At 31.4% G+C, this 15,454-nt stretch overlaps 2 protein-coding genes across 3 annotated transcripts in view; one reads left to right on the forward strand and one right to left on the reverse strand.

Moving 5' to 3' along the window:
- The window catches only part of LOC106469955 (eye-specific diacylglycerol kinase-like), a 209,219-nt gene that overhangs the window by 164,483 nt on the left and 29,282 nt on the right, over window positions 1-15,454 (forward strand). The window contains exons 4-9 of the mRNA XM_022399379.1: window positions 1,039-1,116; window positions 1,596-1,649; window positions 3,588-3,656; window positions 8,212-8,244; window positions 11,875-12,027; window positions 14,353-14,424. Coding sequence (XP_022255087.1) covers window positions 1,039-1,116; window positions 1,596-1,649; window positions 3,588-3,656; window positions 8,212-8,244; window positions 11,875-12,027; window positions 14,353-14,424 — 459 coding nt within the window. The remainder of the gene's footprint in view (window positions 1-1,038; window positions 1,117-1,595; window positions 1,650-3,587; window positions 3,657-8,211; window positions 8,245-11,874; window positions 12,028-14,352; window positions 14,425-15,454) is intronic.
- LOC106469966 (synaptotagmin-1-like) overlaps window positions 4,839-15,454 on the reverse strand; it is a 93,153-nt gene continuing 82,537 nt past the window's right edge. The window contains exons 9-11 of one of the 2 annotated variants that reach the window (XR_002613110.1): window positions 14,252-14,398; window positions 7,705-7,757; window positions 4,839-6,623 (exon numbers count right to left, since the gene is read on the reverse strand). The gene's annotated coding sequence lies outside the window, so the exon portion shown is untranslated. The remainder of the gene's footprint in view (window positions 6,624-7,704; window positions 7,758-14,251; window positions 14,399-15,454) is intronic. The other variant, XR_002613114.1, reaches the window with a different exon arrangement.

Below are 15,454 nucleotides of genomic sequence, written 5' to 3' on the forward strand. Positions count from 1 at the left end.
CAGACACACACCCCAATGAAAGAATAGACCATTCCAAGCTTTTGCTTGTTGTTAAACAAATGTTTAAACAACTCTATTGAAATTCTTATCGATATTTTTTTTCTGGTTCATTTTCAGTAATAGAGTATTCTCCCAGATAAAATAACTATTACGCACACACACACATAACTACTTTATCATTCTTACAACATTCTTCATTATGCAACGTTTAAACCTGAGATCCACATCAGACAATGAAGATAGTTTCCCTCTGAACTAAAAACGTGGCCATAAGACTGAATCGTTGCATAATAAACAATAGATATAACAGGGAAAAAGAGTTAAGAAACAGTATTCAATAAAGAAAATTATACTCAGTTTCTTTACAGTTTTGGACTATACTTCTGAATATTATTTTTAATTGTTAAAGAAAAATGATATTTTATTTTTATCGGGAAAGTACTTTCCTCTCAGTATGTAGAAACATACAATCTAGAAGGTTAACCGTATTTATTAAATAAGTTGACGTTAACTTCTAAGATCATATTTAAGTAGATCAAGAAATCAATTAGGACTGCATTATGAGATCTTAAGGCATGATGGACAAATGGGACTGCTGTATTTATACTACTCTAGACTGTGTTTTTAATTAAAACACTTGTTGATTTCGGGGTTTGACTAGTCATAATTCTAACCTGGGAGCAGAACACTTTCGAATGATCGGGAATTCGTTGTGAACCAAATATATAGGAGCTTGACATGTCGTTGTGCGCCATAAGCTCATACAAAGTGTGAGTAGTATTCTGTATTTGCGATTAATAGTCATTTGTAATAACAGTGTGAATGAAAGAAGAGTCTGATTGTGGTTAACAGTTTTGACTGAGTGATAATGTTTTGGATAAATATTAATGAACGTATATTTCATTTAAGTTGCTCTTCATTGGTGTTTTATTTATTCTTTATTATTGTTGCATCACATGTTCATCCCATATTATAGAGTTAAATTAAACGTTCAAATGATAAATTTTTATTGTTGTTTTCCTTTTTTATATATTATAGAAACAAGGGCCCAGAATGAAGTGTCCTGCTTGTAAAATAACTGCTCACACTGGGTGTATAAGTATATTAATTGAGAAGGTAGGTTACTCTTACCTTTGAGTAAATATGATAATATAATAAAGAAGAAAATCAGCTAAAAAAACGCTGTGGTGCGATAAAATCGGAAATAAAAAGTGGAAAACTTTTTTCCTTATTGATATAGAAACACAATTCAAAGTGAGATGAAATACACCTTTTGTTCTTTGACTTTTAGATATTATAAATTTGTGATAGCAGTAAATACGTGGTATAAGGTTTATCAACCTTTTTTGTTTGTGATGATATAATATGTTGTAATACCACTAAAAAAAGTAAAATTTGTATTTTTTTAACTTAATTAGCGGTATTATTCAATAAGTAATATTAATTATGCATATATATATATATCTTATAAATATTGTCTAGAGTAATAACTTGTCAGCATATTAAAGTCTTTTTCATAGCGTCTGCTGAATATATAATTAACAATTAATTTTTATTATCTGTTTGTTTTAAAATATTCCCGATTTTTTTTTCAGAAGTTTTATTGTAAGCCAACGTTTAAAGATGTTGGAATAAGGCAGTACAGAGAGGTAAGACGTTTGAAATAATTTCGTACTCGCCAAACTTATGGTATATATCTGGGTAATAGCCTCGACTCATTTATTAAATAGAGGATGCGTCAAACGTGAAGAGTCTTTTATGACCTATTTACTTAATGACTATACACCTCCAGATTCTATTTGATATACATATACATAGACATACAGGGTGGTCCAAAGGTAGGTATACAGTTGATACTTGATAATGTATTTAAAGTAATTGCATTAAAATTAAAATATACGGTTGATAATTTATTTAACGGCACTTTACACATGACATGGAATTATGAAAAAGTTAATTCGCAGGTGTTCAAATTGAAACCCGTCGCTGTTCACACTATCCTGGAGTCTGCCTGCCACTTCCGTTGGTCATTAGTTCAGTTACCAACCGTTATCTGTTCAATAGATTCAAGATATGCAACTGTATACCTACTTTTGGGCCACTCTCTCTCTCTCTCTCTCTATATATATATATATATATATACAAGATATAAATTTATTAAACGTGTTTAATAGCTAAATAACTTTTGTCATCCGTCTGGCTATACTTTTTAACTTTTTTAATATTTTCTTTTATACTTCAAAATTGAAGCATTTTAACAGTTATAAATGCTCTCTAGTATATACCCGAAAAAAAAAACCTCAGATTATTTCCATTTCAAAGTATGTATTGAAAACTGTGACGTATTGTAAATTAACTTATAAGTTATTTAATAATTTAGGAAATAGTAAAAACTAAATACATTTTTAAAGATTGAATAGCTTTGATATAAATATTTCAAAATTTAGACTGGAATTTAACTTGCACGATTACAATTATTTTTCCTCAATGTGTAATTTTCGTACGACAAAAAAAACATAGTTTTCATGGGAATATTACTGAACAACGAGAAAGGGCTTTCTCTCTATTTTTTAATACTTGCAAAAAAACACTAAGGGGCAGTACTTATGAAAAATGTAAAAAGAAAGAAAGAAAACGACCAAGAACTCGAGTAGCGATATTATATATGCCAGAAATTTCACATGACAGCTTCTTGAAATTACGTCTATAACGGTTGATTGTGATAATGCTTTGTTTAGACAATGCTCATAATTTCAGTCATAGTCGTTATTGTTCAGAAATAATGCTTTGTTTAGACAATGCTCATAATTTCAGTCATAGTCGTTATTGTTCAGAAATAATGCTTTGTTTAGACAATGCTTATAATTTCAGTCATAGTCGTTATTGTTCAGAAATAATGCTTTGTTTAGACAATGCTTATAATTTCAGTCATAGTCGTTATTGTTCAGAAATAATGCTTTGTTTAGACAATGCTCATAATTTCAGTCATAGTCGTTATTGTTCAGAAATAATGCTTTGTTTAGACAATGCTTATAATTTCAGTCATAGTCGTTATTGTTCAGAAATAATGCTTTGTTTAGACAATGCTTATAATTTCAGTCGTAGTCGTTATTGTTCAGAAATAATGCTTTGTTTAGACAATGCTCATAATTTCAGTCATAGTCGTTATTGTTCAGAAATAATGCTTTGTTTAGACAATGCTTATAATTTCAGTCGTAGTCAATATTATTCAGAATCAACCACTGTTAACATCGTACTACTCAAGCTGAATATACGTGTAACAATAACGTTCCAACTTCATCAGGGAGAAATATCGTGAATAAACAAAACGATTTCAAGAGTTCTAGGTAATTTTTTGTTGTTTATCGTAGAAAAACGCTCTTTTTGCATCCCTTAAAACTTTTATTAGATAAATTGTTATTTTTTTATATTTTGTTTTTAAATTGTATATGTATGTATGTATATATATATGTGTGTGTGTGTGTTTTCTGTTCAGCTGTTAAAATGAATAGACATGACAGAGCAGATATAGTCTATACTCCTTTATAAGTTGGTTGCTGTTGATTTATTCCGTTATATATTTCTAGCAAACTGTGATTCACCATCATTGGGTTCATCGGCGACAGCAGAAAGGCCGCTGTAAACAATGTGGAAAGGTGGGAGAGTTTTGTAGTGTATATTTTTAAATTAACGCAAAAAAAAAGAGGAGAAAGGTTTAGTTGTTTGCGCGATTAGTTTATTTGTTATCAAGACTTAAATGACGTCATTCAGAATTTTTAGTAGTCCAAATATTACATACAGTATAATATGCTATTAGAACCTACATCTTTTTATGCATATAGTGTAATATGCTCTTCAGACCTACTCCTTTTGATGTATATGATGTAATATTTTCTTTACTCTTATACCTTTTGATAACTGTGTTGCAATATGTTCTTCAGACCTACAACTTTTGATGAATATTTTGCAATATGTTTTCAGACCTACACTTTTTGATGCGTATAGTGTAATATGTTATTCGGACCTATACCCATTGATGCATATATTGTAATATGTTTTTCGGACCTACACCTGTTGATGCATAAAGTGTAATATTTTCTTTGGGCCTACATCTTTTGATGTATATGATGTAATATTTTTTTCACACTTAGACCTTTTGATGACTGAGTTGCAATATGTTCTTCAGACCTACACCTTTTGATGCATAAAGTGTAATATGTTTTGGACCTAAACCCTTTGATGTATATAATGTAATTTTTGTTCACACCTACACCTTTTGATGTATATAGTGTAGTGTTTGTTCACACCTACAGCTTTTGATGAATATGTTCTTCGGACCTACACACAATTACGTCCAAGACCGCCTTTCATAATATAGATAATGTCTCTTTATTTGTGTTGGGCATGCCACAGGAAATTCAATATAATATTGAAACACGTTAAATTAATGATAAAGCACAACACGAACGTGATAATAGGAAGCATTTATTAAACGTTTCGGAATCATCATGATTCCATCATCAGTAATCTGGATGCACAAAAGAAACAAACAATATTTGTAATTACAACAGAAATATGATATACATAAGAAGTTAATAACTTGAAAATACAAATTATAGCACAAGAAAATAAACATGTGGCACAAATGAAATAGTTAAATTAAAATAGGTTTCAATCAAGTGAAGACTGTGAATTATTTAGGGATGGTAGACGAGTTTTTAATGTATAATGTTTCTTTTATAAGAAGTTCAGTATAATTTTAGGCTGTTGAGATCATTTTAAAGTTTGAGAGAGACATCTGATGTCCTGTTTCTGTATTGTGCTGATAGATAGCGGAGTTGGGAGGGTTTGTAACCTTTCTTCCAGTTTTTATAGATATGTCCGCGTGTTCACATGCTCGTACTTTAAGGTGACATTTGATTTCACCAACATAGGAGGCCTTACAGTTTCCGCACGTGTATAAGTAGACGAGATCTGAACAATAAGCAGTCTGCAAACGATCTTTGTTGCGGAAAAACATTTTGTAGCCTGAAAATGGGTTTCATAATAACTTTCAGGTCAATTTGGGGATAGTAAGAGTTACGTGGTCAGTTTAATTCGTTATTTCCTTAATATTTAATCAATAATGAATATATTTAGGTATAATTACAATACTGATAAACGATAATTGTTTAAATAACAGCCTATTCAACTTTAATTCAATAGTATTTGAAATTAATTATATATATTGATAACCAAAAAGTATTATTAATATTCAAGTATCAATATTTGGATGTTATTTACTCAAGCCCTGATAATGAACTTTGACTATAGAAAATATACAGTCGTAAGGTGTCGTTAATGCATAATTGTTTAAGACTGGTACTCTCTACGTTAAGGTTCCTTCTTTCCCTCATTTACCAAATCTAAAAGGATTTTCGTCAAGATAAGAAACCTTGACAATCCAGACCTACAAAAATAATATAGAACGACTTAACATCGTCAGATAAATAAAAGAAATGTGAAATTACATTTACAAAGACAATACTTATACCAAATACCCCGCTATTCTACAGAAAACTGCGTAAATAAAGCCTCGAAAAATGTTATTGTACACTTAGTCCATAATATTAGTCAGAATATCGATTAGAACTGTGACAGCTGTCTATGTATTCCTAGAAATGACAAGAGTGTCATACAATTATTTCTAACAAAGTCATTCACAGAAAAACAACAATCAGTTTTAGGCATTGCCTGTCATAGTGATTAGTGTGCTCAGACATTCTTGTTTCACGAACCGTTTCCTTAGAAACACACACCGCTCTTTGAGGCCGTGGGTGTACTATAGGAGTGACGATTAAATCGAACCATTTGATCAGACAATATTAGCCCAAGAGTTAGTGGTCAGTTCTGGACTTCCCTTTATTTGATCAGACAATATTAGTCTAAGAGTTGGTGGTCAGTTATAGACTTCTTTATTTGATCATCAATATTAGCCCAAGAGTTGATGGTCAGTTCTGGACTTCTTTATTTGATCAGAGAACATTAGCCCAATAGTTGTGGGTAAGTTCTGGACTTCTTTATTTGACCAGATAATATTAGCCCAAGAATTGGTGGTCAGTTCTGGACTTCTTTTTATATTTATGTTGCTGCTTATTCTTGTTGAAATAAAAAACCGAGCCTAAGTATTCCACATTTTTTCGTCTTTAACTTGTCCAATTTGTATACAACATCTTAACAAGGTTTACCCTTTTATATAATTTAACTCATTTTAGAGTGGCTGGTTATGTACATGTAAAATGATTTGATTAAATTTTACAACTTGAGTTTTCATTAACATTTCCAACAAAACTTGAATTTAACGGAAATGTATCATTATATTTGATTTTTGCAAGTTATGGACTCCAGGGCCACAAAGCTGCAGAACAAAACCAACAATAATCATAACACTTCTAGACAGTTCATTTCTAAAATATCTATGAAGTTACTGCTTTTAACATAACGCAACAGAACCTAAGAACATTGGAATTACAAAAGTAGTAAGTTATGTTGTAATACCTCCGATTCGTTCAAAAAGTCCAGTAATGTTGCTTCAGCATTTCTTGTAATACCTTGACCGGGCTCATTGCCGTGCCTCTAGATACCTTGTACATAAAGATAAATAGTGTTTGTCAAAACTGCAATTGTTATTTCAAAATGTTTAATTATTTTTATACAAAATGGCCAGATTTATTCTTTACATATGATGGTCTATTTAAATATTGTGATTCTGATACTGCAAGAAATAAAATGATAAAAACAACAATATTTTTACCACTTTTTGAATGCTCGTTTCTCTTAATTTATAAAATATGTAATTCATTTTAATATGGTATGTTATTTTAAAATTAATTAAAATAAAATTCCACTCAAAGTGGGATTCAAACCCCAACTATCTGGAGAAGCCATTTACAAAGTTGCAGCGTCTTCGACTACTATCCATTTCCTCATTTCAAAATTTCCCTGTACCAAAAATCATACATAAAAACATATTAATTCGTGCACTACATTTCTCAGACCAGAAGCATTCCCTAGTTCAAATTAATATATATTAGTGCAATTTCGTTTAGTACTCATTTGCTTTTCTTTAGCAAATATTTTATCTGTTCAACGAGGAGGAGATGAAGAACAATAATTTCACAACTTTGACAGTTTATTTCTCTTGCTGTAAAACAGATATTAAAACTGATGTATTAGTATGATGGAAGAGTTTTTAGGTCTGTTCAGAGTCATAAAAATAGTGGCATTCCAGCATTTGGAACAGGTGCGGCAATATTTCAGATTTGGCTAATAGTAGGGTCCTGTGTATAGAGTCACTCCATCTTTCTAGCTTGGAATCATTATTGTACCTCTAGATTGTCTACTGGGATGGTATCTAACTAATGATGTTATTCAGTGCAATCTAATCATTACAGATTTTATTTTTCTTATATATAAATATATATTTATAGCTTTTTTTTGTAAACCTAGTCATTTTGTAATGTAGAATTGGCTTCATAAACTTTTTAGTTCTGGCCTATAGTGTTACGAGTTTTTACTTACATTATAGTAACTATTATTCATTTTCTTCTCGCAAAAACGATTACCAGGGTTTATTTCAAATGCACTTTTATATACATAATATACATGTATATATGCTGTATAAACATATATATATATATATATATAGCAAAATTAGGCTATTACCTTACTCACAATTGCTTCACTCAGAAAAACGTTGTAATCAAACTGCTCCAGTCCTGGAAAAAAAAATCACGCTATAAACTGTGTCAGTCAGAAAAATAAATGTAATCAAATTGCTCTAGTGTCGGGAAAATCACGCTACAAATTGCGTCAGCCAGATACGAAGTTGTAATCAAACTTCGACAGTCCCAGAAGAAAGCACACCACAAACTGCGCCAGTCATAAAATAAAAGCTGTAATCAAACTGCTTCAGTCCCGGAACAGTCACACTGAACATTGCGACAGTCAGACGCAGTTCATTTTATAATTGTATCTGACTGACACAATGTGTCTGCTATTTCAAGCTGTGTTTATTTGAAAAAAGTTGTAAGCCACACCGTGCCGGTCAGTAAACGTCATGCGGCAAACACTGTATTTATTTGTAAAAGTCTGCAAAACAGAACAACTTCATATATATATATTCCTATTACTTGAACCATTTTTATTTTACTATTTCTATTTATTTTCCAGGCTTTCCAGTCCAAGCTTTCATTTGGCAACAAGGTAAGCAAAGAGTTTTTTGTTTCATATTTTGTAGTTATTGAAGCATTTTTCAGGTCCGTAAAATCTATTTCACTGAATTTATTTCGGAGAATTTACAAAACACGAGGGTTTTGCTGTAGCATTTCTATCAGCGTAGCATCCAAAGCTGATACATTATAATGTAATAAACATTGCTAAGGCAGAACACACTAAATCATGAGTTTCAATAAGATGGAACAATGCAATATAAGAACAACATCTTCTGAGTTGAGTTATGGTTATTACGACGTTTTTATATCATATTTCGACAAAAACAACTTACGCCTGATTCATGTTCTTACCTATTGCATTTTGCATATAAATCACAATTCCAGTGATGTTCAATATACACTTTTTACCCCTACAGAGGAATAATTTTTGGAAATACAGTTATATAAACTGGATTGCATACACGTTTTGAAGAAATACTAGTTTAAGATTAAATATTGCGGAAGGAGTGTATTGAAAGATATCCCTGAACTATGACTCAGCTAAGTTGCTGATTAATGTATCTCGCTAAGTTGTTGAATTATATTTCAAATTAGGATTTGAGTAATATTTCACACTATGTTGCCGTGTACTACCTCATAACCTGGCATGGCCTGGTGTTTAGGATGCTCCACTCATATTATCAGGGCCGCGAATTCCATCACTGTACATGCTCGCCCTTTCAGCGGTGGGGGTGTTATAACCTGGCGGTAAATCCTACACTTCGTTGGCAAGAATTAGACCAAAAGTTGCCGGTCTGCCATTCCTCTAGTGTATCATTTTTAAAATAAGGTCGGCTAATGCCGAAAGATCTCAAGTAACATTGCGCGAAATTCAACAAACGAATCGCCCATAATAAGTTACTGAGAAACATCTCAGTTGAAGTTTCTGAGTAAAATATCAAACTAAAGGGGGAAAGAAATTTTAGCTTACACTTGGATAAATCAGTATTTGATGCATTTTTTCATATCCTGTGAACCAATCACGCTAAGAAACACAAAGATCGTAGGTCCTAATCCCCGTCCCACCAAACAGGCTCACCCTTTCAGTCGTGTGGCCATTATAATGTGACAGTCAATCCCACTATTCGTTGACAAAAGAGTATCCCAAGAGTTGGCGATGGGTGATGATGACTAGCTGCCTTCCCTTTAGTCTTTCACTGCTAAATTAGGGACGGATAGCGCAGATAGCCCTCGTGTATCTTTGCGCAAAATTCAACAAAAACCAAACCAGAGTACTGGTGCTTAATGTATTAGTAAAGTGTTCATTAAATTAGGGAAAGTGCTATCATCTCATAACATAAATCACACTAGTATCCATGTCAAATCTTAAAATAAATTTACCTTTACATTAATGGTTGAAACTAACGTTACATTAAAAGCTTAATATGTCCTACGGAAACATAGAAAACACAGTTCATAATGAAATGTGATGTTCTTAATTAGGCCACAGTTTCTAAAAGTGTGTAAAAATTAATCTATGTAACCACTTTCCTTTTCTTGTTATACTTATGTATTTATAAATGTCAGTGTAATCTTTTAAATGAAATACTTGAAGTTCATGTTATTGTATTAGTTTGTAAACGAAGTTTACTCACTATGTTTTTCTAACATTATTAGCATTTTATTTGAGATTTTAATAAATCGCTTAGGAAGATTTACTGTTGGATTCTCAGAACATCCTGTTTTCACATTAGTATATTCTTGTCAAAAAATATTATATATATATATATATATATATATATATACAATAATAAAAGGGCGTGTCTGTGTGTGTTACCGCCATAGCTCCAAGAGGAAAGAACCTAGAACCCTGAAATTTTGTATCCATACTAAGTGGACCCTGAGGGTGTGAACCTGGGTATTATTACTTATCTTATCTTCATGCGTACGTATCTTTTTATGACGGAAGCTATGGAAAAACCACATTGAATAGATGTGGTAACGATGCATTCCAACAATGACTTTTATGTCATGCTGCTTAGCAACAAAAAGTATAGCCTAATATTGTTGTTAGTCTATGTACTGAAAGTATAATATAAAATGTATAGACAACAAAACTGGAATTAAAATTGTTGATTTCTTAAATTAGAGTTTCCTTTGATTAAACAAGCTTGTTTTTTATTTAAAACGTTGGTGATATAACAGAAAATACCTTACTTCAGAAACGATTTACGTTTAATATTGCATCGATATTTTTATTTTCATGATAAATTTTATGCATTTGCTAAAATATATTAATATAATAATATATCAACCAAATAACCCGTGCTAAGCCGGGTACTTTCGCTAGTATGTTATATTTCACTTATTGATATTTTTCATTGACTTACTCTTTTTCCAGTTTTCATATGCTATTGACGAGAACATCATTTTTGCATTATTGAAAAAGAAAGCTTCTTAAACGCTTGTTTATGGTTTAATTTTGGTCTAGTGGTACAGCAATAAGTTTGAGAGCTTATAACGCTAAAAACTAGGTTTCGATATCAATTATGAGCATAGTTCATATAATCCACTGCGTTGCTTTGTATTAACAACAAATAAACAGCCTCCAACAGTGTTTAATTAGATCGTAAACAAGTTTCCTATTCGTAAATAAATAGATTTGAACACTAATTTAAAAGTCAAATTTAATAACTATCGTATTCTCACATACATAAAAAAATATTTTTATTTTAACCAATAAGTTTATATGTTTAGTCCCGTAATTGCTCAATTTAAAGATTTATATTTTTTCATTGTTTAATTTAGCTCAATTTTCAACTCGAACTAAATTTTTTGTTTTAGTTTTTTCGCATTGGCTCCAGTGATGTTTATATCAAATTACTGTTATTCTTGATTAAAGTTACTTCTAGTTTTACCATTTTACCAGTGTTCAAAATAATAAAAATGATTATAAAATAGATTATCGACCGTATTGTATGTAAAGCTCAAAATGCTACCATAATATTTATTTATCTAAATATATTGTGGTTAACATTTCAAACTTAGTTTGATTTTTAAGTTATATAATAATGAACATTGAACTTCGCAAAGTTTTATGTAAGAGGTTATGATAAACATTGCTATATGATTACTAATCATTTTCACATGTCTTTAAAATTAACCCATTGCAGGCTTCGAACAAGAAAAACCCCCACCTAAAAATGTTCATTACATTTTATTGTCTCTGCTGACGAGGTATTTTTATCAAGTTAATTAGTGAGATCCTGACAACCTAATTTAGCAATGGTACTGAGTGAATAGTCTCCCGAGTGAGTCATTGTTAAGTTTTTGAACTTACGACGCTAAAATACGGGATTCAATTCCCCGCGGTGGACAGAGCGCAGATAGCCCATTATGAATCTTTTCAATAAGGAAAAAAACAACAATTGAATGAGTAAAAATTCTATTATCAGCACAATGGTCAGTTTGACCCTATCTTAATCCTCTTTCTACTTCGACATTTTACATCCGGGTAAATAAGTTCCGTTTTATAGAAACAACCAGTTTTGAGAAGCTTCAGTTAGCGTATAGTATATAAAACAAAAATCAGCTATTTTTAACTTTTTGGAAACAACCTTCTCTTTTTTTTTATGTAATAAAATTCAAATAGCAGTTCAGTTAAAACTTATGCTTGTTTCAGGAGATCGTTGCTATTGGTTGTTCCTGGTGTAAGTCCGCTTATCACAACAAAGAATCGTGTTTTAATATGCAAAAGCTAGAAGAACAGTGTACAATGGGAAACCATACCGACATCATTGTTCCTCCATCTTGGATAGTCAAGCTTCCACGAAAAGTGAGTAGAGATTTCACCACTGACTAGATTAATGATAGTTATTGTCGATATGTGACAAATATGCGTGTCTTGTTAATGGGCGTGTTAAACCTAGATTAGTGATGGTTATTGTTGGATCATGACCAATCTGTGTCCGTTAACGGACGTATTAAAATAGATTAGAAATGGTTATTGTTGGTCTGTGGCCAATGTGTGTCTGTTAATGGACATGTTAAACTAGATTATTGATGATTAATTGTTGGCTTGTGACCAATGTGGGTTTATTAGTGGACGTGTTAAACTAAATTAATATTGGTTATTGTTTGTCTATGACCAATGTGCGTCTGCTAATGGACGTGTTAAAATATATTATTGTTAGTTATTGTTGGCCTGTAACCAATATGGCCCCCCAGTGGCACAGCGGTATGTCTGCGGACTTACAACGCTAGAAACCGGGTTTCGATACCCGTGGTGGGCAGAGCACAGATAGCCCTTGTGTAGCTTTGTGCATAATTAAAAAACAAACAAACAAACAAACAAGTAACCAATATGTTTCCGTTAATGGACATATTAAACTAGATTATTGCTAGTTATTGTTGGGCTGTAACAAATATGTGTTCGTTAATGGACATATTAAACTAGCTTAATGATGATTAATTGTTAGCTTATGACCAACGTGTGTCTATTTGTGAACGTGTTAAACTAAATTAGTATTGGTTATTGTTTGTCTGTGACCAATGTGTATCTGTTAATTGTTTATTGCGAATTAAATTCATTTAAAAAGTTTAAGAATAAGTAAGGATATTGTAAAAAATGTCCTGAGCATCCTCAGACTAAGATTTGACTGTGTTTATATCAAAGGTGCCATTCTCTTTTTTTACATGTTATTTGACAACGATACGTCGACGCTGCAGTGATTTTGTATAAACTAGGCGTTTTATAAGTATTAGATTTGCATTTATTCAACATGCAAGAAATGGTTATATCGATTTGAAATATATAGAGATGAAGATTACCAATATGGTTTACCAGTCTTTTCAACGAATCAGTGTCACACGATGAACTGATTCAACTTTACGTGGCTGCAAGTTTCGAGGTCACTATTGCTTTTCATGTTAGCTAATTTTATACAAACTGTATATAATACTGGAATGAGTCCATATGCTTTGGAATCTACGGAAATAAATAGACATTTAATTTCAGGGCTTGCAAGGTCAATGTCAATGTTATTTTCAATCCTTTATTTTTTTATGATTCGCAGTTTTTTAGTGATTAGCATGCAGAGCCACAGATCGGAAAGTCTAAGTTCACACTCATCATATGACACTAAACACTGCATTTTATGTTGTGTGTGTGTGTTATAAAAGTGACAATAAGTCCCGCTATTTCCATAGAAATAGCTGTGTAGACGGCGGATGATGCTGAATGATCAGCAGCTCACAATTACCCTTGTCTATGTCTGCCCTGGATGTTTAGCCTATATATCACATTAGGTACCGTTGAGATTGCAAATACAAATACTATACAATTACTCATTTGAATTGGTTTGCTAGCAAATTATTAATACTTTCTGAAAATTGCAACTTTCTTGGAATTTAAATGTCATTTTACGTAATATCGCAGTTTTAATACTTGAAATATGTTTTTGGGGTATTTTTAAACAAGTAATCATTTATATTAAAACATTTCTCTAATATTTTAGATTTAATCTTTTTTCCTAAGATCAATAGGACCCATTCTATTTCACTGCCTATTATGATACACAAGAACCTCGTTTTTAATGTACACTTTATTATCGAATATAAAATGACTTTTCGAAAGTGAAATATATACCTATGTGTATATGATTTGCACTATTTAGTCAAAGAGTTTTAGGTGTTTGATCTAAAGACTTTTTAGTTTACATTTTAAAAGTTAAACTCAATTTATATATGAAAATAAGATTCCTTTTAAACCACAAATATAATTCCTATATTGATTTTTTTTATTTCTTTGTTGCAGTCAAACTTGTTATGTGATAAATGTGTATTAAATCAAAAAATCTATTATTCTGTGCATTAAAATATATATAAAACTGTCTTTAGTACTGTAGTACTTAATAACCTATTTTACAAATATTTCTTTAATTTCACTATAAATAACTTAATACATGCGGATACGTATGATAATTCTAAGATCAATCTAAAATTCTCACCACATCTAATTCAAAACGTGCACCCAAATGTACATATATAATCATAGTCACCTGTCGTCTTCAGCTGTCATGATAGAATTTAATTTTCTTTAGTTCCTGTTCTTGTCGTCTCTCATCCAGATTTCCTTTAAATTTCTGTCTCATCTTTACAGGGATCCTTTAAATCTTCACTGCGCAGGTCGCCAAAGAAAAAGGGATCTACGAAAAGGAAATTCAAGAAGGAGGTAAGTCGACGCATTGACTTTTGAGAGATAATAAGTAAAGAATGAATGTTTGTCCAAACAGAGAGTGAAGGTGCCGCTTATATGTTTTATTTCAGACATTAAAAAAGTTTATCTAGATTTCTAAAACGCAAACTTCAAACAAGAGAACGAATGGTTATTTTAGTGGTCATCCATGGTGAGCAGAGCGAATTTAAAGAAAAAAATTTACCTATCTCTGCCAGAAAATTACCAGTAGTTAGTGATCTGTCTTTTGCGGTAAAATATACTTTTTTTTTCAATTTTAACACTTGTATTTTCATTAAAGAAGTTTGAGTTATTACAATTTTATAAGACGATAGTGTGTTTTTCTTACTACTATATTGCAAGTTCATAAAAATTTTAAAGACAACTTTTATGTTTTTATAATCGTATGTGATGCCCTTGTTAATTATTAAAAATTAGCTTAAGAAATAATTGCTGTAATTGTAGTAGTTTGGTAAATAAATTTAGTTTAAACTTTAATACGTGTATATATGTATAATTTTCTGGGATAACCTGATAAAGTATAGGAACCTTTATGAAGATTATTTTGCATTTTTGATTTTGTGTGTCGATTTGGGCTGAATTATTCGCGGCTCGCTGCCGCAAAAACGCTTTTCGCACTTTGGAGCTGTGAGTGGTGTGTAAAAGTGACGGTCAAATCCTACCATTTGGTCAGACAATACCAGTCCAAGAATTGTCACAGGGTGTGCTTTTGACAAGCTGCTTTACTTCTAATTCATCAGCTCCAAATTAACGACAGCTACAACTATTTTACTTTTTGTGTAGCTTTGCGCAAAATTTTTGAAACAAACTATAGTGTAATTTGATGCAGTACCGCCTGCACAGTTCGAAAAAAATGCGTGTTTTTTATCCATTTATATAACGTCAGACAACGTTTTAGCAAATAAATACACTTATGAAACTTCAGAAAACATAATTATATATATACACCTGGAAAAAAGTTAAGCACCCCCGTGTTTTTTTCAAGTGATTCAGATTCGACGTTCCT

Source organism: Limulus polyphemus, unplaced genomic scaffold (assembly GCF_000517525.1).
Source record: "Limulus polyphemus unplaced genomic scaffold, Limulus_polyphemus-2.1.2 Scaffold100, whole genome shotgun sequence".
NCBI lineage: Eukaryota > Metazoa > Arthropoda > Merostomata > Xiphosura > Limulidae > Limulus > Limulus polyphemus.